Source organism: Pteropus alecto, unplaced genomic scaffold (genome assembly GCF_000325575.1).
Source record: "Pteropus alecto unplaced genomic scaffold, ASM32557v1 scaffold5, whole genome shotgun sequence".
Lineage (NCBI taxonomy): Eukaryota > Metazoa > Chordata > Mammalia > Chiroptera > Pteropodidae > Pteropus > Pteropus alecto.
Genome location: NW_006441953.1, coordinates 30,104,921 through 30,128,401, shown reverse-complemented (window position 1 = coordinate 30,128,401; position 23,481 = coordinate 30,104,921). Strand labels below are relative to the sequence as shown.

At 56.4% G+C, this 23,481-nt stretch overlaps 1 protein-coding gene across 3 annotated transcripts in view; it reads left to right on the top strand.

Moving 5' to 3' along the window:
• The first annotated feature begins 2,927 nt into the window (after positions 1 to 2,927).
• JAKMIP1 (janus kinase and microtubule interacting protein 1) overlaps positions 2,928 to 23,481 on the top strand; it is a 53,028-nt gene continuing 32,474 nt past the window's right edge. For 2 of the 3 annotated variants that reach the window (XM_006919003.2, XM_006919002.2), the window contains exons 1-7: positions 3,053 to 3,194; positions 7,890 to 8,384; positions 15,152 to 15,340; positions 16,172 to 16,291; positions 19,256 to 19,402; positions 20,149 to 20,289; positions 21,922 to 21,981. In XM_006919003.2, coding sequence (XP_006919065.1) covers positions 3,066 to 3,194; positions 7,890 to 8,384; positions 15,152 to 15,340; positions 16,172 to 16,291; positions 19,256 to 19,402; positions 20,149 to 20,289; positions 21,922 to 21,981 — 1,281 coding nt within the window. In that variant the 5' untranslated portion in view covers positions 3,053 to 3,065. Of the gene's footprint in view, positions 3,195 to 7,889; positions 8,385 to 15,151; positions 15,362 to 16,171; positions 16,292 to 19,255; positions 19,403 to 20,148; positions 20,290 to 21,921; positions 21,982 to 23,481 lie in introns of all 3 variants that reach the window. The other variant, XM_006919001.1, reaches the window with a different exon arrangement.

Sequence of the window (23,481 nt, the reverse complement as noted above, 5' to 3'; positions counted from 1 at the left end):
GTCACGGAGACTGTCCCCTCTGGCCGAGCGTGGTGTTGATGGGAGAGGCATCCACGTGTCTGTCCAGGGACCGCAGCCCTGGGTAGGTCCTTGCAGTGCGTTCCTGGGAGTGAGTGGCGTAAGGGGAGAAAACGCCCCGCTTCTGGCTGTCGGGTCACGGGGCCGGGGCAGCAGCTCCGCGGAGGCCGGGCAGATTTCCGAGAACTGCTGTGGTTGTGAGCAGGGAGGAATTACGGACTGGGCTCTAGTAAGTCAGACCAGGGCCAGTGGAGTTCACGCTCACGTGGAGACAGATGTTCCCTCTGGGTTCCGTTGGTGGGTGTGGATTCCCCCCCATCCCCTGGCAGGGCGCCCCGAGAAACACCACCCTCTGTCTTCCCCAGTTTCTAGATTGGACGATATCCCCGTGTCCCCAGGGCTGGCAGGTGATCATTGACTTCAGCTCATGGCCACTGAGTGTCTGTCTCTAGCCGCTGGACACGCTGGCACTGATGAGAACCTCCTACCCGGCTTCATGTCCCCACCTCCCTGGTCTGTCCCGCCTGGCTCTCAGCTCCCACCCTACAGAGCAGCTCCGGCTGAGGCCATTGATCCCACGCTCCTGAACCCTAGGGCCGGCTCCTCGTCCTCACCTCGACCTCTGGGTGCTCCCTCCTGACTGCACGAGCACCTGCTCCCAGGCTCTCCGGTTCTCCTGTCTGCGGCTGCTCGCTCAGAGTCCTCCTTGCTGGCTTTCGCGTCTTCGCGACCTCCGGAGGCTGGCCCTCCTCCCCCCTGCAGTGTCCTCGCTCTGCGGCCTCCCCCAAGGCGAGCCGGTCCCAGTACCACCCTTACCAGCTGTGCGGCCGCAGGTAGCGGACTCGGCCTCTCTGTGCCTCAGTTTCCACGTCTCTGAGATGGACCTAGCGACTGTACTTGCCTCCTCGGGCGCTGCGAGGGTCATAGGGCTCCCAGCTGCCGTCATGGGGTTCGGCACATGACCGCTTCTCCTCGTCATTTGTTCACTGCGTCAGCGACCGTTCAGGGCGTGCCCCCTGCACGCTGGGCCCCATGCTAGGCACAGGGGACACAGCCAGGGACGAACCGGAGCCAGGCCCTGCTGACTTGCAACTCTCACCCCAGTGTAGGGGACACGGACACGAAGTCAGTCATTGCGCAGTTTGTGATGTGGGAGACAGCGCCAGGCAGGGCGGGGGAGGGGACCCAGAAGGGCTGACAGGAGCGGCGTGGTGTGGGGTCACGCTGCCCTGGTGCTCAGAGCTAGGAGTGTGGGTCCGGCCCCGGCTCACCACTTCCTGCTGTTAACCCCGTGTTAACCCCGTGTCCTCGTTCCGGCTGTGTGACCCCTGTCCGCCCTCGGCCTCTGTGCACCTCAGCTCGCTCGCCTGTGACACCGGGCACCTCAGAGGGCGGCTGCGCTGATGGGCAAGCAGCGACGGGCGTAGCATCTGGCGTGCGGCGGTGCCAGCTGGTACTCCGGGCCTCACCGTGAGGGTTTTGGCGGTGTCACCCTGTGGGATCTGAGGTCAGCGTCAACAAATCGAAGGCCTGGGGGTCTCCCAGGGTAGGCGAGTGCTGGAGGGGCCGTCAGCTCATCAGGGTACCCCCGTTGATCGGGCGTCCAGCTCGGGCCTGGCCAGGCAGGGACAGGAGCCTGGCGGGACCACGGGGTGTGGTGCTAGGCTGTCACCTCCCCCAGGGCCTTTCACTGCTCTCCCGGGCTGGCTTAGGTGCCTCTGCTGGGCCCAGGGCCAGCGGCCTGGGGTAAGCTGCGCTCTGCCAGTCTACGGGGCGGGGGAGGGAACCGCCAGCCTCTGCACAGTCTAAAAGTTCGTTTTTCAGAGTGTGGTCCTCGGACCTTGCTCTAGAGTCCCCTGGGTGTGCAGAGGGGACATCCAGGTTCCCTGGGCCCACCACATCCCTCGGGCATCGAGCTCTGTACCCCTCCAGGGACCTGCCTTTGGGAACAGGCACCCCAGGTGACCGGGGCTCAGCGGTGTTCACAGACTGCAGTCTCTGGGTGCTCGGGTGGGGTGGTCTTGTCAGACAGAGCTCAGCCACCCGGCGCTGGCAGAGCCAGACTCTGAACTCTGAGCGTGGCAGGGTAGATGGACAGCACCACCTGGCCGAGCGGGAAGCTGGTGCTCAGAAGCCTGGACTCCGCGCTGGCCAGCACGCTGGCCAGGGCACAACCACAAGACACCGTGGGTCAGGGGCTCGGGGTCCCGTTGGGAGCTGCTTGGTCGGAGGGGAGGGGAAGGTAGCGAATCGTTCCTTCAGGTCTCGAGGACAGTTCCGAGGTCTTCCAGCGTCCGTCCTTCTGGTCCACGGGAGTGTACCTCGGGGCTCGTTTCACCTCGGGACTCAGGAGCTGACACATAACGTGCGTCAGGATGTCGTCTGTAGCCCACCAGAGGTCCGGGCAGTGTGATCATCGGTCAGGGCCAGGCCGCTGTCCCGCGCTGCCTGGGGGTTGCCGATTCCCCGGGGGGAAGGCGGGGCGTCTGAGGGGAGTGTATATAGAGAGATGTTCTCTAGAGCTGGGGTTTAAAGCTCGATCTAGTCATACGGACCCTGGGTTTCAGTCTCTGGTTGACGAGGGCAGGACGGGAAGAGATGGAGCTGCTCCAGGTAGGTCCCCTGGGAGCTTGTGAGACATGCAGATCAGATCCTCGGGGGGTGGGCCCAGGACTCTTCACCTTCACAAGCTTCCAGGTGTTTCTGATGCAGCCCCAGTTTGACACGCGCTAGGCCAGGGTGTGAATGGCGGGCCAGCCGCATCGTGAACAAGTAACCGGCCCAGCCAGGAGGCCCCAGCACATGCTGCTGCCGTTGCATGTGACCGCCCCGGGCCAGGGGGACACCGGCCCCACGTACTGCCTGTTCCTCTCTGTGTGTCTCTGCGCTAACCTGGCCTTCCTTTCCCTCAGGACCCCAAGTGATGGTGGTTCACGCGGGGACCGAGCTGAGCCCTGAGCGACTGGTTAGCTCGGCGGAGCTGGGAGCGGTGCCTGCCGGCCGGCGGGCGTGAACGCAGATTCTCGGCACCTCCGCTGAGAGGAAGCATGTCTAAGAAAGGCCGGAGCAAGGGCGAGAAGCCCGACATGGAGGTGGACGCCGTGCAGGTGGCTAACGAGGAGCTGCGGGCCAAGCTGACCAGCATTCAGATCGAGTTCCAGCAGGAAAAGAGCAAGGTGGGAGAGGGCGGGCCCCCGCGAACCAGGGCTGGGCCGGGGCCCCCCTCGGGCAGCACGGTGGGGGGCGAGGAGGGGGTGTCCCCTCTGGGCCTCAGCTTGCTACTCGCTAAAGTGGTTCCAACACCAGCGGTGGTACAGACACCACCTGGGTGAGTGTCCCGCCCACTGCATCTAACTCTGACCTTGGACCAGCCTCCTAACGCCCTGCCTGGGGTAGTTTCCCTCACCTTGACTGATGGGCCGTGGTGCGGGTGGGGAGGGAGCGCACAGGGAGGGCTTGGCTCTGTGACCGGCCGCTCTGCTTTCCTAGGGTGGGCTCCAGCTCTAGGGGTTCAGTACGCCCGGCTGGGTGCCAGGCGTTCTGTGGATGTCTAATTGAAGAGCAGCCTGTCGTGATGGGAGGAGCCAGGCTCTCTGGTCACGCAGACATGGTTTCAGCCTCACCTTGGCCCCTGACTGGCTTCACGGTCTCGGATAAGTGACATAAAGTCTCCAAACCTTCATTTTTTCATCTGTAACATGGCATCTTAGTAACCACCCAACTTGAGGAATTCGTAAGGATCCAATCTAATGGAAACAATAGAAAGCCCTTTGGCGTGTGGCGCCCGGACTCTGCCGCAGTGCTGCTGGGTGCTGGGGTTCTGACCTGGGCGGTTTGAGGGCAGAGCCGGCTGGGGTGGGGGTGGGGGGCAGGCTCCGTGAGCCTAGGGAGGAGCCACCACCCATGTGACAAGACAAGGGGCATGGAGAATGTGCTTGCCCAAGCCGAGGGTCTGGCCTGGTTGGGGACGAGAGACCATACCCCGGGCCCCGAAGGTGTCCTCCGGCCCAACCCGGATTACCTGGAGGCGTGCTTAGGGGGTTGCAGGGGTGTCCCCATCTCGGCGAGAGTGGGGACTCTTGCAGCAGCTGGAGGGCTGGGTGGGGTCCAGCTCCCGAGTGGGGAGGGGGCTGGGATTGGGCCCCAGCTCTGACCCCAGCTCAGGATGGCTCTGTGGAGAGCAGAGGCAGAGTACCTGACCTGGGTCCATGAGGTCCTTGGGGACAGATGTGCTCCCTTCTGTCCCTGGACACTCAGGATTCCAGGGCTAGTGCAGCCAAGCTCTTCCAGCACAGTGTCTGGTGGCACCAGCCCGTGCACACCAGCGCAGCTCAGGACGGATGCACCTGCTGGCATCCCTCAGGGCTGACAGCCATGGGGCGGGGCCTGCAGTAGCAACGGCAGCTGTGGTTACGGGGTAAGCCACGTGGCCAAGGTCCTTCTGCCAGGACTTGGCCCCACCTCCACCACCTAACTTGCCTCGAGGTCTTGGGACTAGCCGTGGAATCGTCCCGTGCCTCAGTTAAACAGAGACCTCTGATGCCTCTGCCTCCCTGAGTTGTTTAAGGAATGAATGAGACAGTCGCACAGGATCTAGATTCTGTCTGTCACACAGAGTTCGGGGTCAGCTGATGCTTATTATGTGTCTGCTGTGCAGGCCACTCCAGCTGCCGCAGAGGCCCTCCTGACCGTTGCAGTGACCTGTGAGGTCAGGTGGTTTCTTCTAGTTTATAGGTGGGCGAACCCAGGGTCAGGGAGGAGTGAGCTGCCCAGGTGTACTCGCTTGCTGGGGTCGCCATAGTGAAGAGCCTCAGGCTGGGTGGCTCACAAGACAGAAGTTTGTTTGCTCACAGCCGGGGAGGCCAGAAGTCAGAGGTCAAGGTGTTGGGAGGGTTGGTTTCCTCTGAGCCTCTCTCCTTGGCGTGTGGGTGGCCATCTTCTTCCCGTGTCCTCACGTGGTCGTCTCTCCGTGTGCATCTGTGCCCTCATCTCCTCTTCCCATAAGGACACCAGTCACGGTGGATCAGGGTCCACCCCGTGTGACCTCGTGTAACTTAATGCCCTCTTTGAAGACTCTGTTTCCAAATGTCGTCGCATGCCGAGCTCCTGGGGTTAGGACTTCCACGTGGGAATTTTGGGAGGGCACAGTTTAGCCCATGACAGCAGCCAGCACGGCTGAAAGAGGTGACAGACACTGCGTTGGAAGCCGGGCCGACGGGAACCCCAGCCTGTACTTCCCCGTCCCCAGGCTGCCTCCACGTAGGTGGGCCCGTTTCCTCAATCCAGCCACCGTCGTGGCCCTTCCGGAGGACTTTTCCCATCGTCACTGCTGGGAGAATTTCTGTTCTCAGAGAATTCAGCAATGTGCTTCTTGGCTGGTACAGAAAACATAAACTTTACGCTTGCATTTAAAGGTTGGCAACTGTTGTTGATGTTGCGTTTAAAGTGTAGTTAATGTAGCAAAGGGACACCGTCGAACTCTATAGTATGACAGAGGGCATTGGTTCATTCATTCAGCAAGACCCCGGTGCCTGTGCCCTGGGCCTTGGCTGGGTGATGGGCTGTTCGGACGGGACTCAGGGACAGCCCCTGTCCTCAGACAGGGTGGCGCACGGATGCTCAGGGCCCTAGCAGTACGACAGCACACTCAGGGAACAACGCAGTGAAGCGAGGGACCCGAGCAAGCTCCACAGTTTGGAGCCGGCTCTAAAGGCTTTTTCTAGCTGGCGAGAAAGGGGACAGTGTCCACCCCATCCCAAGTGTCCAGCAGCCCTGTGAGCATCCTGAGTGCTAGGTGGGGGGCTCCGAGGCCAGTGCAGGGAGTCCCTGACCTGGTGGGGCCCACAGTCGGAGTGGGGGTGTTAGGGAGAGTGACCCAGCACTCACCAGCTGCTGACTAACCCGTCCTTGAGCGGCCAGCCCACACTGGTTTGCATTCGCGTGGGGCCAGGGGTTCATCTGGCTGCAGGCGGGAGTTGGGCCTGGCCCTGCCCTCCAGGGGCCGGGCCTCGGCATACCCCTTTGCTCACCCTGCCCCCACCTCTGCCTCGTTTTCTCCCTGTGACCACATGTCCCTTTGCCCACTCTGACTTTGGCTGTCCTCCTCCCAGCGGTCCTTACAGGGCAGCCGTGGGTGACCCTGTTTCACAGGAGATGGATGGGCAGCTCTGGCGGGTTATATAGTCAGCGTTCTTCAGAGAGAAAAGAACCAACAAGTTTACATGTGTAAATATACACACACATATCTACACGGGGGAGAGAGGCTCTTTTTAGGAAGTCGTCTCACGATTATGGAGGCTGACCTGGGAGCTGCAGGGCGGGCAGCTAGAAGCTCTGGCTTGAGTCACTCTGCAGCCTTGGGTCCAGAGGGGATCTGGGGGCTGGTGCCTTCCTCACTGGGCCTCAGTCTCTCCCCTAGACCGTCACCTGGCTGGGCGAGGCCCATGCACGTTACGGAGGCCGTTCTGCTTTGCTCAATGTCTAATGATTTAAACATTGATCATATGGGAAAGGAATACCTGCACAGCAGCATCTAGACTGGTGTTTGGCCAAATGACCTGGTGCCATGGCCTGTGAAATTGACATGTCACACAAAGCATCTCGAGGCTCAGTAACTGGCCGAGGGAGATGCACTCGTCTGTGCGGATACGGGGTGTGACTTAATCGCCTCCTCCTGACTCCAGATCATTGCAGCGTTAACCCAGAAAGTCAGGACAGCGCTACCTCCTAGAAAGGAGAATTCTAGAAGTATTTTGTCCCTCACCGAGAAGTCTGGCTTCGGGGCACTTGATCTGTTGGGAAAAGACTGATTCCACCCCTGGGGGCCTGAGTCGGACCGGTCCCTCGTTTGATCTCCATGATTGTGACTGTCCGATGCAATTCGATGGATAGCAGGCTTGTCTTTGCCTGACTGGCTTTATTTGCTTCTTTTCCTTCTGTCTGTTATAAGTAGACTCTTCCCCTGACATGAATTTCGGCACGTGACTTGCTGCGAACAGTGGGGTCTGGGGAAGATGCTGCCATCCCCCAGCTCGTCCATGAGGGGCCGTGTGTTTTGGTTCTTGAGAGACTGTATTATTTACAAAACAAGTGGATTGTAAAGGGTTCCTCGGGAATGTGTGTATTGTTTGGTATTTGAAATGAAAATGTCAAATAAAGCATTTGGGGTCTATTAAGAAAACATTCCGTGGATGAGTTTTACGAAAAATGTTTTCAGTAGTTTGCTGATGGCGCTCGATGGCGTTGGGAGCCTGGCATCTGCGGAACACCAGCTCTGGTGGGGGGGGTGTGAAGCCTGGCTTTGCCCTTTGGCAACCCCTCCCCCAGGCAGGTCACCGAAACATCTCTGAGGCTCGGCTGCCTTGCAGCAAAAGAGTCCCCTCCCCGCTGGGGCTGCGAGAGGTGGGGGCTGCACTGGGAGCAGCTCCAAAGTGATGGCACCTCTGCCTCCGCCCCTCTCTGCCTCCATCTGCCCCATCTTTTCCAGCTCCAGAGTCCAGTGCCCGGGCGCTGCAAATGTATTTCTAGTTTAAATTTTGTTTAGCTTCAGTGAGAGAGATGATTTCTGCTGGGTGTGTTTTATGACTGATTAATGGCCCTTTCTTGTAATCCTCTGAATTGGAAGGGAATTTCCAAGTCTTGATTTTCCTCTCCAACATCTTGAGATGTTTTACCAGCTCTGGGGAGAGTCTCAAGAAAATAGTAGCCAAGGTTCTGGGTGTGGCTGGTGAGCCTCAGGACTGCGGGGGTGGCAGAAGGGGGAGTTGGGGTGTGGGGACCTGGGGAGGGTCTCGCGGACTGGTAGGCACAAGGGTATGTGGGGAGGTGTCCCCAGCCCTGACCCTGACCCAGACCCGCCGTTTCGGCTGCAGGTGGGCAAACTGCGGGAGCGGCTGCAGGAGGCCAAGCTGGAGCGCGAGCAGGAGCAGCGGCGGCACACGGCCTACATCTCCGCGCTCAGGGCCAAGCTGCACGAGGAGAAGACCAAGGAGCTGCAGGCGCTGCGCGAGATGCTCATCCGGCAGCACGAGCAGGAGGCGGCGCGCACCGCCAAGATCAAGGAGGGCGAGCTGCAGCGGCTGCAGGCCACGCTCAACGTGCTGCGCGACGGCGCGGCCGACAAGGTCAAGACGGCGCTGCTGGCCGAGGCGCGTGAAGAGGCGCGCAAGACCTTCGACAGCGAGCGCCTCCGGCTGCAGCAGGAGATCCTGGAGCTGAAGGCGGCGCGCAAGCAGGCCGAGGAGGCGCTCAGCAACTGCATGCAGGCCGACAAGACCAAGGCGGCCGACCTGCGCGCGGCCTACCAGGAGCACCAGGACGAGGTGCACCGCATCAAGCGCGAGTGTGAGCGCGACATCCGCAGGCTGGTACGTGCTGCTCGCACCCCTGTCCGCTTGCGCGCATGCGCGCATGCGGTCTTTCCATACCCCCCTGGGCTCGCGGTCCCTTGCCTCCCCCCACCTTGCGCGCATGCGCCCTTTCCTCCCCTGCTTGTGCATCCTTTTCTCTGCATGCGTGCAGGACACTCCGAGTTTCGAGGACCCACTGCACTCCAGGCATAGTTCTGGGCACAGGGCTTCCAGCAAAGTCCCTGCCATTGTAGGTGTGGCAAGGAGGCTTTGGTGGCAAGTCTCTTCTCACTAGGTGTGTGATCCTTGGTAGGTCGCTGAACTGCTGGGAAGCAGTAAAACGAGGTTAGGTAATGGACGGGGTTGTTTTTAAGAAAGGACTGTGAAAGTATAGCAAAGTACTAGGCGCTCGTTTATTTATCGGATTCATAAAGCAGGTGCACACTTACATCTCCAGGTAAGACGTGGTAGGTTGGGACAGGCCAGACACCCTGTCTGACAACTCGGGAAAAGCATGCGTTGCAGACCGCCCTGCTTTTAAAGATTGGAGAGCTGTGGAACCTGCAGGTCTAGAGCTAACACTTCCAAGGAAAGGGGAAAGAGCCCTTCCCAGGCTGGTCAGCTGCCGGCCACTTCCCCCCACCCCGCGGGCATTTGCTGATCCTGGGTGGGGCTGGGGATGGGCTTCCCTGAGCAGAGACCCCACTGGGGTTAGAGAGGCAAGCAGGACTTTTTGGCATCTCTCAGGGTTGGCCTGAAAGCCAGGAAACTGGAGGTAAGTCAGTGTGCACCGTAGACTGTTTGCTGAGTTTGGGGTGTGGGGGGAGACAGTGAGCAGGGTGGAAAGGCAGACGACACCTCCCACAGCCATGCCATACTTAGACGAGAATGCCCGCCAGAGGGAGGGGGCCTGCAGCAAACACGCCACCAGCCACCCCGCAAGGCATTTTTTAGACTCCCAACCCGTGTGGCACAGGGGGCCACAGACCCCAGCAAGCCAGCGTTCTCAGACTAGATTCAGCAACCACAACAACAGCGATATTGACAAGCGATGCATCTTGGTTATGAGGACACAGACTGAACTGAGGGGTTGGAAAAAGATTATACACTAAAAGAATTCTGGTCCCGTGGCGTTAATGCCAGAGTTTAAGGCAAGTAGTAGCTCTAGAGATTGGTAGAGCCGATTCTTAATAAAAAGGGGTAAATTTAGTAGGAGTGCCCTTAATAACAAAACTTTAAAATGTATATTAAAAAACATTACCGAAACTAAACAGAGAAATAGATCACTAGTTGTAGTTGGAGAATAGCACACCTCCTCAGCAAGCGATCGAACATATAGAGAACAAATGGATAAAGATAAACGACATTTAAATGACACAATCTACCGACTTGGACTAACTTGACAATACAGTATTCCAGCAGCTGCAGAATGCTGTGCTTTTCAAGGGGGCACGTGACACTTACCAAAATAGAGCACATGTCAAAATGTGTGGAGGGGTAAATTTAGTAGGAGTGCCCTTAATAACAAAACTTTAAAATGTATATTAAAAAACATTACCGAAACTAAACAGAGAAATAGATCACTAGTTGGAGAATAGCACACCTCCTCAGCAAGCGATCGAACATATAGAGAACAAATAAATAAAGATATACGACATTTAAATGACACAATCTACCGACTTGGACTAACTTGACAATACAGTATTCCAGCAGCTGCAGAATGCTGTGCTTTTCAAGGGGGCACGTGACACTTACCAAAATAGAGCACATGTCAAAATGTGTGGGTTGTAATTAAATTAGTCCTCAGAGCAGGATGTATTTTAGACAAAAAGAAGAAATGCTGAAAATCAAATATCTAAGTTTCCATCTTAAGGAGAAAGAAGAAGAGCCAGTTAAACTCCGAGAAAGCAGAATGAAGGAAATGATACAGAGAAGGAATCACTGCAGTTAATCAACGAAGAAAACCGACACATTTAACAGTAATGAAAGTCGATAAACTGATAAACCTCTAGCAATGCGGACGAAGAGGAAAAGATACTGTAAGTCCCCGATATAAAGAACATAAAAGGGGAAATGTTGCAGCTCCTGCAGACATTAAAAGTCCAATAAAAGTACAGTATGAACAGAATCTGCCAATGAACTTGAAACTTGGATGAAATGGGTATGTTCCTTGAACAAGTACAACTTAGCAAAACTGACACCGTACGAAATAGAAGATTGGTGTAGTCCTATAGTTATGAAAGCAATTAAGTCTGTAATTAATAATTTTCCCACAAAGAAGAGCCCAGACCCAGATGGCTTAACAGGTAAATTTTTCTAAGTATTTAAGGAAGAAACTGAATTAATTCTATACAAACTTTTACAGAAAATTGAGAAATAGGGAGTGTGTTCTACCTCATTTTATGAAGCCAGCGTGATTCAGATTCCAAAACCAATGAATGATGTAAGATAATCTCTTAATGGCCATAGACACAAGAAGTATCAAGAACAGGTATTAACAAATCAAGCCCAGCAATATATAGAAAGGCTAGTAAGTCATGAGCAAGTAGGGTTTATCCTAGGAATAACAAAGATGGGTTTAATATTCTAAAATCAGTGAATACAGTTCAACCAGGAATTGAATGAAGGAGAAAAACCCATAAGATCATCTTACTAGATGAAGAAAAAGCATTTAGTAACATTCAGGTTCATGATATGAACTCTTAGCAAATCAGGAATAGAATGGATTCTCCCTCATCCGAAAAAGGGTTCTGTCAAAAATCTGCTACTGACAATCTACATAACGAAATATTGAACATTTCCCACTGAATTTAAGGACAAGACGAGATGTCTACTATCACGGCTTCTGTTCACTATTGTACCAACTAGGACCTCAAACACAGAAGACCAAAGAAATAAAAGTTTTAAAAATTGGACAAAAGGGAAGGAAAATCTGTCTTTACTTGCAGATGCTGTGATTGTGATGCGGAGAACCCAAGAGACTCTACAGACTGTTAGAATTAGTGAATTTAACAAGGTCTCTAGGTAGAAGGTAAATACACAAAAATAAATTGTGTTTCTATATACTAGCAATGAACAATTGGAAAATGAAACTTTAAAAAATACCATTTCCAGTAGAGCACCAAAAATTTCAAATACTTAGGGCTTCACAGAGCAGAGAATGCCTGTGTCTGGTTTGTCACTCAGTCACTGACGCCACGAAGCCCTTCTGGGTGCCAGGTCCTGGGTTGGCTGGAACCTCACCACGCCTGGAATGAGACCTTCAGGTGAGGGAGCTGGGAAGGCAAGGCGCGGGATGCTGGACGCAGCTCTGAGAGTGTTTCCTGGGGCGGGTCTGTCTTTCTTTTCGTTGGAGGGCATATCCACTCATTTCCTGCCCTCAGTACCTGAAAGCCTGGGGGGTTCCAAAGGCTCCAGCGGGTAGAGCTGTGAGCTTCCCGGGGAGGTAGCGAGTGCCCCGGCGTGAGGAGTGTGTAAGCAGAGGCTGGGGTCCCTCCATGGGAGATGTGGAAGTGATTTACGGACCGGAGGCAGAGTGGCCAGGTATTTTTTTTGGATCCCTTTCCAGCTGTCTGGCCCTGGACTGGTCACTGAGTCAGTGGCAGAGCGTCAGTTCACTTCTTGACAATTACCGGAAATGGCAGAAGGGCTGTGCCGATTGTAAGCTTCTGATTTATGTACAATCTGGGCACATACGAACACAGCTCTCAGAATGTTCATCAGCCCCTTTTCTCTTCACGTGTGCGTGTGTGCGTGTATGCGCGTGTGCGTGTGTAGGTGAGGTGTTACCACGTAATGGGAAGAGATGCCTCTGGAGAAAGTTCGTTCTGGGTGTGAATCCAGATCCCCCACTGATTCTCAGTGTGATCCCAAGCGAGTTGCTTGCCATCTCTGAGCCTCCAGTGCCTCATCTACACGATGAGGCTAATCACACACCTGCCCCAGGACTATGAGCATTAAGTGGGCTAAAGCATCGGAGCAGCAGCTCATCGTTCCTGGAACAGGAGACCCGTAAAACGCGTTCCTCTGTTACAGGAAACATTTGTATTTAAGGTAAATAAAATGGGGGAAAGAAAACAAGTGTTTGCCTGAGGGACTTGGCTTCATTTAAAACGTGCCCAGCATTGGGGGCGTGTTTCTGTCGCGGCGCGGAACGAAATGTCCCCGATTCAGGCCTTCTCGGTGTGCGGCTCCCACTTGCCATGGCCCACGTAGGAGAAAAGAGCGGAAGAACCAGCGTCCGTTTGTGCTGTCACCCCGCCGAGAAGCGTCCCTGCTCAGGCCCGCCTGTTGCTCACGGCAACCGTGCAGAGGAGGGTGGGCGGCGTTCCATTTCCTCGTCAGCCGGGCTGCAGCAGAAATGCCAGAAGCCTTCCGCTGCCACATTTAACGTGCCCCTTCGGGAAAGTCAAGAGGAAAGGCCGCTACAGTCAACCTGGGGCCCTAAACTCCGGTTTCTGGGCTCAGCCCCCAGACCAGTTAGGGTTCGGTTCGGTGCCACGGAACGGACGGCCCCCCGCAGAACACAGGGCCTTAAAATCTGGAAGTTGCTTCTTTCTCATGTGCAAAGTCTGGAAGGGGCCACTGCGGGGCGCTGTGGAGTTGAGGGACACAGGCTCCTCCTAGCTTCCCTCAGAAGGGGCTCTGGGAACATAGTCATGATCCTCATGGCCCTCCGTCCCCATGGGGCGCCAGCCATCACAGCTTCGTCCCTGGTTGGCCATAGGAGATGAAGACGATGGAGAGCGGTGTGGGGTCTTCATCCAAGAACGCGGTGGCAGCCGAGTTTTCTGCATCCTTAAGGATTCTTCCCTGCAGTGGGGTTTGCTCTTGCCCGTGCAGGCTCAGGCCGCAGTGGGGAGCTGCGGGTGGGTCGTCACCAGGGGGCGCAGTGGGGCTGTTGTGCAGGATACGCTGGCCGGGCACACCCTCGGCTGGCGTGTCGGGAGATTGTCACGGGAGAGGCTGGGAGTGTGGAGGGGAGGGGACCATCTTTTTCCTTCCAAAGAAAGGAGACCCAGAGAGCTTGTTAGAACAGTAGGACTTCGTTTAAAAAGCTCCCAGTCTGGATTTCGGGGGTACCCATCCCCTCCCTCTATAATCTCAATTATATCCCATCGGTTTTGAGCGGTCTGCTGTTTAAACAAAGTAGATTTCTGTTAACCAGGAGCTGAAATAAAGCCGTGCTGGCAACTGAATCGATTGCCTGCTTAGCGCGTGCCAGGCTCTGTGCCGAATTCTTTTCCCGGTTGATCGGAATCTCCCCACGGCTGGACAGACTGTTCTCGGTGTCCCCACGCGACAGAGGCTGAGGCTCAGAGAGGTGGCCCAGCCTGCCCGAAGTCACCCGGCAGGTTGGGGCAGGGCTTTGAGCTCGCTTCCGTCCGGTCTTAACCAGTGTTCTGCGTCTGAATTCGGGGTGCATGGTTTGGAGTAAGAGCTTTCGTTTGCGGGGCTGCCTGAGCAAACGGCCTCAAGCTCAGTGGCATAAGACAGCAAATGTATTCTGTCACGGTTCTGGAGGCCACAGGTCCAAAATCGCGGTGTCGGCAGGGCTGTGCGCCTCTGGAGGCTCTCGGGGGGGAGGGGCGGTGTCCTTCTCTGCTTCCTCTGGCCTCTGCTGGTCACTGGCAGTCCTTGACGCCTCACGGGCTGTGGCAGCATTGCTCCAGCCTCTTCGCATGGCCTTGTGTGTCCGTGTGTCTCCTCCTCTTGTGAGGACCCAGTCAGTCATAAGGGCCCCTCTACTCCAGCGTGACCGCATCTTAACTAATTATATTGACAGCAACCCATTTTCCAAACGAGATCACGATCTCAGCTTCCAGGTGGGACCCGGCCGGGGGTGGGCGGGTGGGGGGCATGGCACCCCGGGACAGCGCCCTTACTGGGGCAGTTTCCCAGCTCTTGGCTCCGTGTCCAGAAATGGTGGCTGTCTTTCCTCCTGGTTTTCTCTGGGGAATGCTGGCGAGCCGGGCTGGGTGGGCTGGGGCCGATGGGTCCTTGGGGATCCCAAGCACCCAGCAGGTCCTACAATCGTGTGGCTCCCAGAGAGGTCAGGGCTGGGGGACTGTGACGCGTCAGCAACCTGTGGGGGCTTAATGTCATGGGCGAAGACACCGTGACGTGAGGACAGGATGCAGCCGGGAGCCGCCCGGCCGCGGGATCCTGCTCTCGTGGCAGCCAGGCCCAGGCGACTCCGCGAAGGACATGGAAACCAGAAGTCGCCGTGGAGCGTGGAGGGGGCAGGAGAGGTTCACGAAGCAGGCGGGGGTGACGATGCCAGGTGCTGGGGAGCGGGCGGGACAGAGAATTGTCCAGTGGGCTTGGGGGCCGGGGAGGCACTGGAGACCTTAGCAGGAGCTATTTGGGTGGAGGGTGGGGGCCGTGACCAGACCGGAGGCGCTCGAGCAGTGAGCGGGCCAGGACAGCTGCCCGCTCTGTGAAGAAGCTTAGCTCGGGCAGTGGAGGGTGGCCGAGGGGCCTGGAGCTCAGGGCTTTATGTCGTTAAGGTGGGAGAGACACGAGCATAGATGAATTTCGAAAGCGAGTGTCTAGTTGACTCTGCAGGTCCTTGAACCCACAGCTCTGCTCCTCTGTGCTCGGGGCAGTGACGGGGGAGCAGGGCACAGCCTGGGCACCGCTGTCTCTCCATGTCCCGAGTCTGCTGGGGTCAGCCGACCTGGGTCCGTGGAACTGCCCGACCTTTCCCTGGGGGGTTAGCCCGCGGGGGAGGGGCTCCCAGGCACGAGCCTCTACACCGAACGGCTGTTCCTTCTCTTTTTCAGATGGATGAGATCAAAGGGAAGGACCGTGTGATTCTGGCCTTGGAGAAGGAACTCGGCGTGCAGACTGGGCAGACCCAGAAGCTGCTGCTTCAGAAAGAGGCTTTGGACGAGCAGCTGGTTCAGGTCAAAGAGGCCGAGCGGTACCACGGCAGTCCGAAGAGAGAGCTGCCGCCTGGCATCGGGGACACGGCGGAGCTCCTGGGTGTCCAGGTGAGGGGGACTCAGAGCTGACCACACACCATCCAGCCAGGCAGCTTGCCTGCCTGCCTGCCTGCCTGCCTGCCTCCCACCCGTCTGTCCGTCCTTCCTTCCCTCTCTTAGCCCTTCCGCTCCAAATTTGCTGACATTCACCACGTTACAGGCCCAGTGTGGCTGCTTTTGTCTCCCGTGGTCTTGGAGCTCAGTTGGAAAAGAAAGCAGTGAAGACATCAGTGCAGGGTCTGCAGTAGGAGCCCAGAAAGGGACCGCGTCAGGACTGGACATGAGTGCTGCCGGACGAGAGGCGCGTTAGCCAGCAGACAGGGCACGCGGGGCACCAGCGCGGCCCCTGACAGGCAGAGCGGGCAGAGCAGCGTCTGCTCACTCACTCACTTACTCACTCACTGAGTGTTAGAGCGCGTGTCACGCGTGCTGCACGCAGACACCATGTGAGTGCTGGCATTTCGGTGGTGAGCAAGGTGGACACAGCAGGCGCTGTGAGGAAGTCCTAGCACGTCCACGAGGGGCCTTCCTAAGAGATGTCCGCGAGCAGGGGCTCCAACGCGAAGGTCCCCAGAGACGACATTCAGGCCACTGGCAGGTTCGAAGTCCCATCGCCTTTGAAATGAAGGCTTCCTGTAGGTCACCGGCAGGGCTCGAGATGTCGTCCACGTCCTCGGCTTCCGGGAGCCCCAGCCTGGTGACCGGCCTTCGTGAGGAGCCGGTTCGGCCAGCACGCCTGTGAATTGTCTAAGAAGGGTCCACAGGGTGCTTGGAATCTTTCCCACTTCAAAGTACATTCGTATCTCGACTTTTTTTTAGGATCAACATATGGACGAGCGAGATGTACGGCGATTTCAACTAAAAATTGCTGAGCTGAACTCGGTGATACGGAAGCTGGAAGACAGAAATACCCTCCTGGCAGACGAGAGGAATGAACTGGTAATCGGCCCCCGGAGACAGATGGTGCCTCGGGGTGGGGGTGGGGTGCAGGGAAGCCGCCCCGGGCGCGAAATGCGCCTTGAACAGAAAGTGGGTGCAGAGGCCTTCTGGCTCGCTTTGCTTTCTAATTTATTTCTGGTTAAAAATCCAACACACGCACACTGAAGACGCCTAACAGCTTCTGCCCTTCGCTTCTGCAGGCACTCACCCCGAGCAGACAGTGGGAGAGGTCCAGTGGGAAGGGCAGACAGGATGTTCATCCCAGTATTGTTTAGGACAGCAACCGAAAATTCTCACGCGCTGGTCAGAGTAATCGTGCAACGTGCAATCGTGCAACAGTTATTGTGTTCAGTCACTGAGGATGACGATGGGGGTCACGTTTAATTGCCGTGGAAACCAGTTCACAGTAAATTAAACGATGAGAACAGTTTATAGAACAGGCATACTTGTCATCGTCTTGGATATTGGAAGTTGTCTTAGGCGGTATGATTATGGATGCTTTTTATTTTTCGCTTATCTACTTTCTTTTGCCTAAAAGCTCACGTGATTCTAATTTTTAAAATAATAAACATGGACTTCTGCTTAAAAAATAAGTCTCTAGTAAAAATAGCAATTTCTTGAACATATTTAAATTTTTTAGATAAACGGCTAAGCTAATTCTTTTGAAGTGGTAGTCAGTACATAAACGTCTTGACAAATGCATCATAATATTTCTGTTTATTCCAAGTTTTATTATGAAAGTCAGTGAAATGTGTTAAGTGTCACCTCTTCGCAATTTTAACAAGATCAAAATAAATTCATTTCCTTCCAGTATTTTTAAAGGCATACTTTTATATAGCTATAATGAGAACGTACGTCTAATATTATATCTGTTTTTCACCTAAATATTCATGAGCTAAAACAAAATTCCCTATGAGCTACATAATAGTTTTCTAAGTGGTTCAGAAAAAAATTACAGGCTGTTTGAGACACTTCGGACTACACCGAAGTGTTTAAAGTGAAAATTGCTAAGTGTGGCAATACGTCCATCTTAAAATCCTGCAGTAACTGCTGTCAACCCTTCGAGGTGGTTCTTCCATGTTTTCATTGCTTATGTGACTGTAGCGACACCACCAAGAGAGTTTCGTTTTGTTTGTGGTTACAAAGTGGGACCCCCCGTGTCTTGGTCGGCAGCTTGCTTTTCTCACTCGATTTACCAGTTAGAGCACGCCCATCAGTGCAGGAAGGTAGATCTACGTTTGCCTTTTTGACGGCTGCATCGTACTCCATTATGTGGACATACCATGGTTTATCCAGCCACTCCGCTACCGGTGGAAGTTCAGACTGGTTCGGGTTTCTTTGCTGTTATAAACAATGCCACGTAGAAGATAAATTTCTGTTTTTACTCACTCGCGGCTTTATTTTTGCGGGGCGGGTTCTGAGAAGCAGCATGTGTGAGTCAGAGGTACGTTTTATGTTTTAACGGAGACCGTCGGAGTGTTTTAACTTTCACAGCCTGGTGACTAAAAGCGCGGTCTGCAGTCAGCCCCTGTGTTCGATTCTCGGTGCTAGCACTTTCTCCGTGACCTTGAGCACATCTCCTGCTTCTTTGGGGTCAAGTTCTTTGTCTGTGACATGGGGGTGGGCATGGGGCCCCCTCCTAGACTTGCGGTGAGGGCTGAATGAGAGAGGCCTGGAACAGCTTACCATTGTGGACACATGGCTTATACTTGACGCACGCAGTGGCTGTTCTCGTGGTGGTGATGCCGATGGACAGTTCATTTATTTCTAATTTTCGTCCGTTAAAATAATCCTGTGAACCTCATCACTGTGCGTTGAATCCTCACAACAAGTCTGTGAGGCAGGTCTGGCATTATTTCTGTTTTGTAGGTGAGGAAACTGAGGCTGAGAACTTGGCCAGGGTCGTACAGCTAGGAGACGAATGTGCCACCAAGGCCACTCTGCTCGGAAGGGAGGAGAGCGGGCAACCGTGCAGGTCCCCAGTCCCCGTCCCCTCACCGCTCTCATTCCTTATGTCTCTGCTTTGCGAGGCTGGCCTCCCCACGACAGTCGGAGTGATAGATTGTTCTAGAAGGATACCCGAGTGCAGTGTGCTCCCGCTTCAAGGCCCCGAGGGGTCGGGGGTGGAAACCAAGTGACAGAGCTCTCTAGACCCCTAACAGGCCTTACCACGCCCGCACCTTCTCTGCCTGTCACCCACGTCCTGTGCCCGCTGCACCGGGTGGAGCTGCGTGGACGAGCCGCACTCCTGAACCGCGGGGCGTGCGGCCCCCGCCTGGGGCGGCCGCCCACACTCGTCTCACCGAGCTCATGCCTCTGCTGCTGTCGCTGCCCTGCTCCCGTCGGTTGGACGGGCGCCCTGTCACGTCACCCCTTTGACCCAGTCCGCAGCACAGGGCCTGGGCGCTGGAGGGGCTCCCGATGCTAGCCAGACGAGGGGGGCTGGAAGGGCACCCCGCCAGTCGTGGGGACTGCTCGGAGGACTCGCACGGCCTTCCAAGGCCAGATGGCTTCACTCGCCTCTGTGCCGCCAGCTCTGGGCCTGGCACGGCATGGGGCCCAGCGCCTGGCTGCTCTCTGAGGAGTGTCGCACAGGAGTGTCGGTCTGTCCTTGGGGAGAATGGTGACCAGGAAGAACTAGGTAGCTGGATTGACCTCTGTGCACGCGGCCCATGACCTCTGTGCCCAGGGGGAGGGAGTGTGGGCCGGTGGACTCAGCATAGGCCACAGGCAGGTTTACGGGTCCCCCACACGGGCTCCTCGTCTCACCTTGCCCAGGCCCCGCAAGGCTCAGGGGGGCTACTGTGTTTGCGAGCCAGGTATCTGTGGGCCCTTTCTGGGGTTTGCAGCACCCAGCAGATGTCCTAATGGCGGCAGCCCCAGTCCCGAGGGAGGCCCAGGTCGGATCTCCCCTGCCCCCGTGATGTGACAGCCGCTCGGCCTTCTGTCTCCCTCCAACCACAGCTGAAACGCTCCCGGGAGACGGAGGTCCAGCTGAAGCCCCTCGTGGAGAAGAACAAGCGCATGAACAAGAAGAACGAGGACTTGCTGCACAGCATCCAGAGGATGGAGGAGAAGATCAAGAACCTCACAAGGGAAAACGTGGAAATGGTAGGTGGCCCCCGGGCCTGCCCGGGATCCTTGTCTGTCTGGGATCCTTCCCCGCAACCCCGCAACCCCGCAACCCCGGGCCTCTCTGTGCCGTTCTCCATGGCCCCTCCTCCGCCGCCTGCCCCAGGCAGCCCCACACTCGTCCCCACCGCTGTCACCGTCTGCAAGTTAGGGCGCTGTGGGGAGCGCCAGGTGGGAAGGCAGCCCCAGCCCTGTGAGCCACCATCCTGCGCCTGTAGATGCGTCTCTTTCTCTCCGCGCCTCAGTTTCTCCATCCGTAAATGGGAACGAGAGTGACGCTGTGGGGTGATTGGCGGGCCGGAACGATGGCGTAGCGGGGGCTTCACGGAGAGCGGCCCCTTGTGCGGGCCAGGGCGGGACCGGGATGGGGCTTCTGCTCCGAGCTCCGCACAGGGGAGGTTCATTTATTCCAGCAAGAATGGCTGGCCTCTGTGGTCGGGGCGGTGCCTCGGGGTTGACGGTTCATGGACCACTCTGCAGAGTAGCGTCAGTCACCCCCTGTTCCACAGCTGAGAATGAGGCTCAGAGACGGGTGCCTTCTCCCCGGTCCCCAGCGGGGCCAGGCACTGTGCGTAATTCCTGCATGCGGCCTGCCGCTTAGGGACGAGGTCCTTCCATCCTGTATCTCCCGAGCCCACACTCCGTGTCCCGAGGCGCACGGCGGGTCCTTAGCAATCGTGGTTGGGTGAGCAGCCCCATGGCGCTGTCTCTTTCTCCCGCTGCAGAAAGAAAAGCTGTCGGCACAGGCGTCTCTGAAGCGACACACTTCCCTGAACGACCTCAGCCTGACGAGGGACGAGCAGGAGATCGAGTTCCTGCGGCTGCAGGTGTTGGAGCAGCAGCACGTCATCGACGACCTCTCACTGGTGCGTCTGCTCTCAGCGACAGCCCTCGGTGTGATGCCAGGCGATGTGGGTGTCAGGCATGGCGTCGGGGCTTCCGGACGATGCTGCAGAAGCCGGGTGGGCCTCACCGAGCTCACCCCGGGGACAGGCACCTTCCTCCCTTACTCTCTGCTGGAAAGCAGCCCCGACTTTGCTAAACGGCATCACTGGTGCCCGGGGGTGGTTTCCATGGCCACTCACCCTGTCACGTGGTCTCCCTGGTTTGCTGTCATAAGAAGCAGCATCGGTGTTGAGTCTCTGGCCTTTACAGAGAGGGCATGATCTGGTCCCGAGAAGTCTGATTATTTTTTTTTAGCTTAGTTGTTGCAGACCACGAGCTTGAAAACCTAAACCTCTAATCGGACCAGAATTTGAAGGGCTGCTCAGACTGTGTGTGTGAGAGAGATTAGAGGGCTGAGCACGCCGTAAGTGGGTGGAGGGTTATGTCCAGAGAATTCAGCAGCTCTCCGTGGAAGCAGCTTAGGCACCAGTAACGAGGAGCATCTGCAGTGAGCTTTATTTGGATTTCAGAAGCAGAGTGTGTTCAGCTTGCCCAAGAGGGAAGGTCCCGGCTGCAGTCGTGGGTCTTCAAAGGGCAGTAAAGCCAGTGGTCAGAATTGTGGAGAAGGATTTGACCGTGACTATCAAGTTCCCTCTGCTTACCTATCGCTTTATCTCTTTAATTCTTCTTCCTTCCCCCACTCACTTCCTCCCTTCCTCCCATCCCTCCATTCATCGCCCCATCTATTCATTCATCCAGCCTCCTCTCCTTCCATACCTCTTTCCATCCACTTCTCCACTCCTCCATCCCTTCACCTTTCCAGTCCTCCTTTCTTCCATCCATCTTTGCTTCGTTATACGAAAGACTGGGTGTAACGAGATGAAAAAGCACATTAGATAAAACGATGTAAAGTTCAAAGAGGAATAACAAACAGGTGAGACCAGAGAAAACGAAGGTCGCAGCATCGGTCAGGGTCAGGAGGGATGGATGGGTGGGCCACGAGGCAGAAACCAAGCACCAAACTCTGGGGTTCCCGGCTGCCAAAGGGGAACGCGGGGCTTGATTCGAAAGGAGAGAATGTCCTGGTTTTATCTGGGGCCCTATGCTGCTTCTGCGGCTGCTGCTCTGCAGACGCCGTTCTGGCGATGGCAGCCGGTCTCCTGTTTCCTTCTTAGGGGAACACTGCAGGCCACGTCCCAGTCCCACAGAGCAAAAGAAGAACCTGAGAACCAGTGAAATCAAGTGTGTCACCTGGCAGGGGGCGGTCCCACGCGGATTTGGCCCCGGCTCTGTGGGAGCCACAGGCATTCGCTCTCTGCTGTGGTCCTGGCAGAGCAGACAGCTAGTCAGCACTGCCTGGCGCTTTACAGCTTCCAGCTGGTTCCCACGGGACTGGCAGACCTGGGCATTCTCCCCCTCCGGCCGTGGCCCAGTTGAGGGCTGGAGTACATGGTGCAGCTCGGTAGCTCTGAGTGCCGAGAAGCGGCCCTCGCCTGGGTGTCATGACCCGGCTCACCTGCGCCCGATGCCGACAGGCGGGTGCTGCGGCCGGCGGGGTTGGCTGGTGTGGCGCGGGGCTGGCCGAGGGTGCCCACACTCTTGCTTTCTTCCAGGAGAGGGAACGGCTCTTGCGCTCCAAAAGACATCGCGGGAAAGGCCTGAAGCCGCCCAAGGTGAGCCTGCGACGGTGCAGCTGCCCTGCCTGGTCTCCATGCCAGCGTCCGCGGGGCATGCCGCCCAGGGAGAGGGCAGATGTGAGCCATCCACACGGGCTTACAGGCAGAGACGCCCATCGCTGTGAGTTCGATGGTGCAAAACCCGTAACCACCGTCTCTCGAAGCTGCATAACTCATGGCGTGGACCCGTTACTGTAATTTATTCATGGAAAGCTGACGGATGGATTCTGTATTTAGGCCTCAGGCGCTGCTCACCCCACATTAAAAACATACATGCTGAGACCTTTTGAAGGATTTAAAGGACACTCAGGTTTGGTTTGTAACATCTTATATCCTGTTCTGAAAAATTGGGAGCTTTGGGCTTTTATGGAATAATGCGGAACTGCATTTTTTTAAAATGTGGATTTATAGAGATAGTGTCCGGATGTCCCAGTGGAGAGAGACAGCTGGGCTTGGAAAGCTCAGGTGCCCACAGGGACCAAGCTGGAATGTGGGACAGAGAACCAGGCAGGTGTAAACAGGGCATTTGGTTGGCACGAGAACCCAGAAGCACGTTTTCGCCTCCAGGAAGATGTGGGTCCCTTTTTCTTGAACCAGCTACTCCTCCCGGCTTATCTTTTGGTAGAGATATGGTCATAGAGAAACACTCCTCTGAAGAAGCCAGCAGTGCAGATGTGACATTGAATGACCACGGATGTATGGCTTTCGTGTCGAGGTGGCAGTAGGGAGCGGTGGGGACTGTGGCAAAGCAGGCTCCACATGCCAGTTGCTGTGAGGAGCTGGGCCAGGTGACGTCGCGCATCCCGGTCTTTCGGGAGACGTGGAAGGTCTCGTGCATTGGCTCCCTGGGGCTTCCGTAACGAGTCCTGCAAACTCGGCGCCTTAGAACAGCAGCTTTATCGTCTCGTAGCTTTGGAGGCTCCACGTCCAAAATCAAGGTGTCGGCAGGGCCGTCCGTGCTCCCGTGGAGACCCGCTGGGGACCCCTCCTGGCCTCTTCCCGCTTCGGGCGGTTTGCTGGCAGTGCGGCTTTCCTGGCCTTGCAGCTGCGCCCGTTGTCACGGGCCAGTCTCCCCGTGTCTGTGTCTTCACACGGCTGTCTTCTTCTGAGGACACCAGCCGTACTGGATGAAGCGCCCACCCTGCTCCGGTGTGACCCCGTTAGCTAATCGCTTCTGCAATGACCGAGGTCACATCCTGAAGTCCTGGGGGGTTAGGGCTCCAACATGTCTTTTTGGGGGGACACAGGTCAACCCACACCACCACGCTTCATGAACAACGTAAAGATTTTAACCGTTGGTGAAAATGCATATGACATACTCCGTGGGCCAAAGGGACAGTGAGTGCAGCAGCCAGGCCCGCGTCGCTGTGTCCGTGCCCATCCGAGAGCTGCCACGTCCCGGACACTCAGACACGTGGCCATTCACACCAGCTCGTTTAACCCTCGCGGCAAGCCCGGGGGGCTGGTGTGACCTTTTCCCATGTTACAGCGATAGGA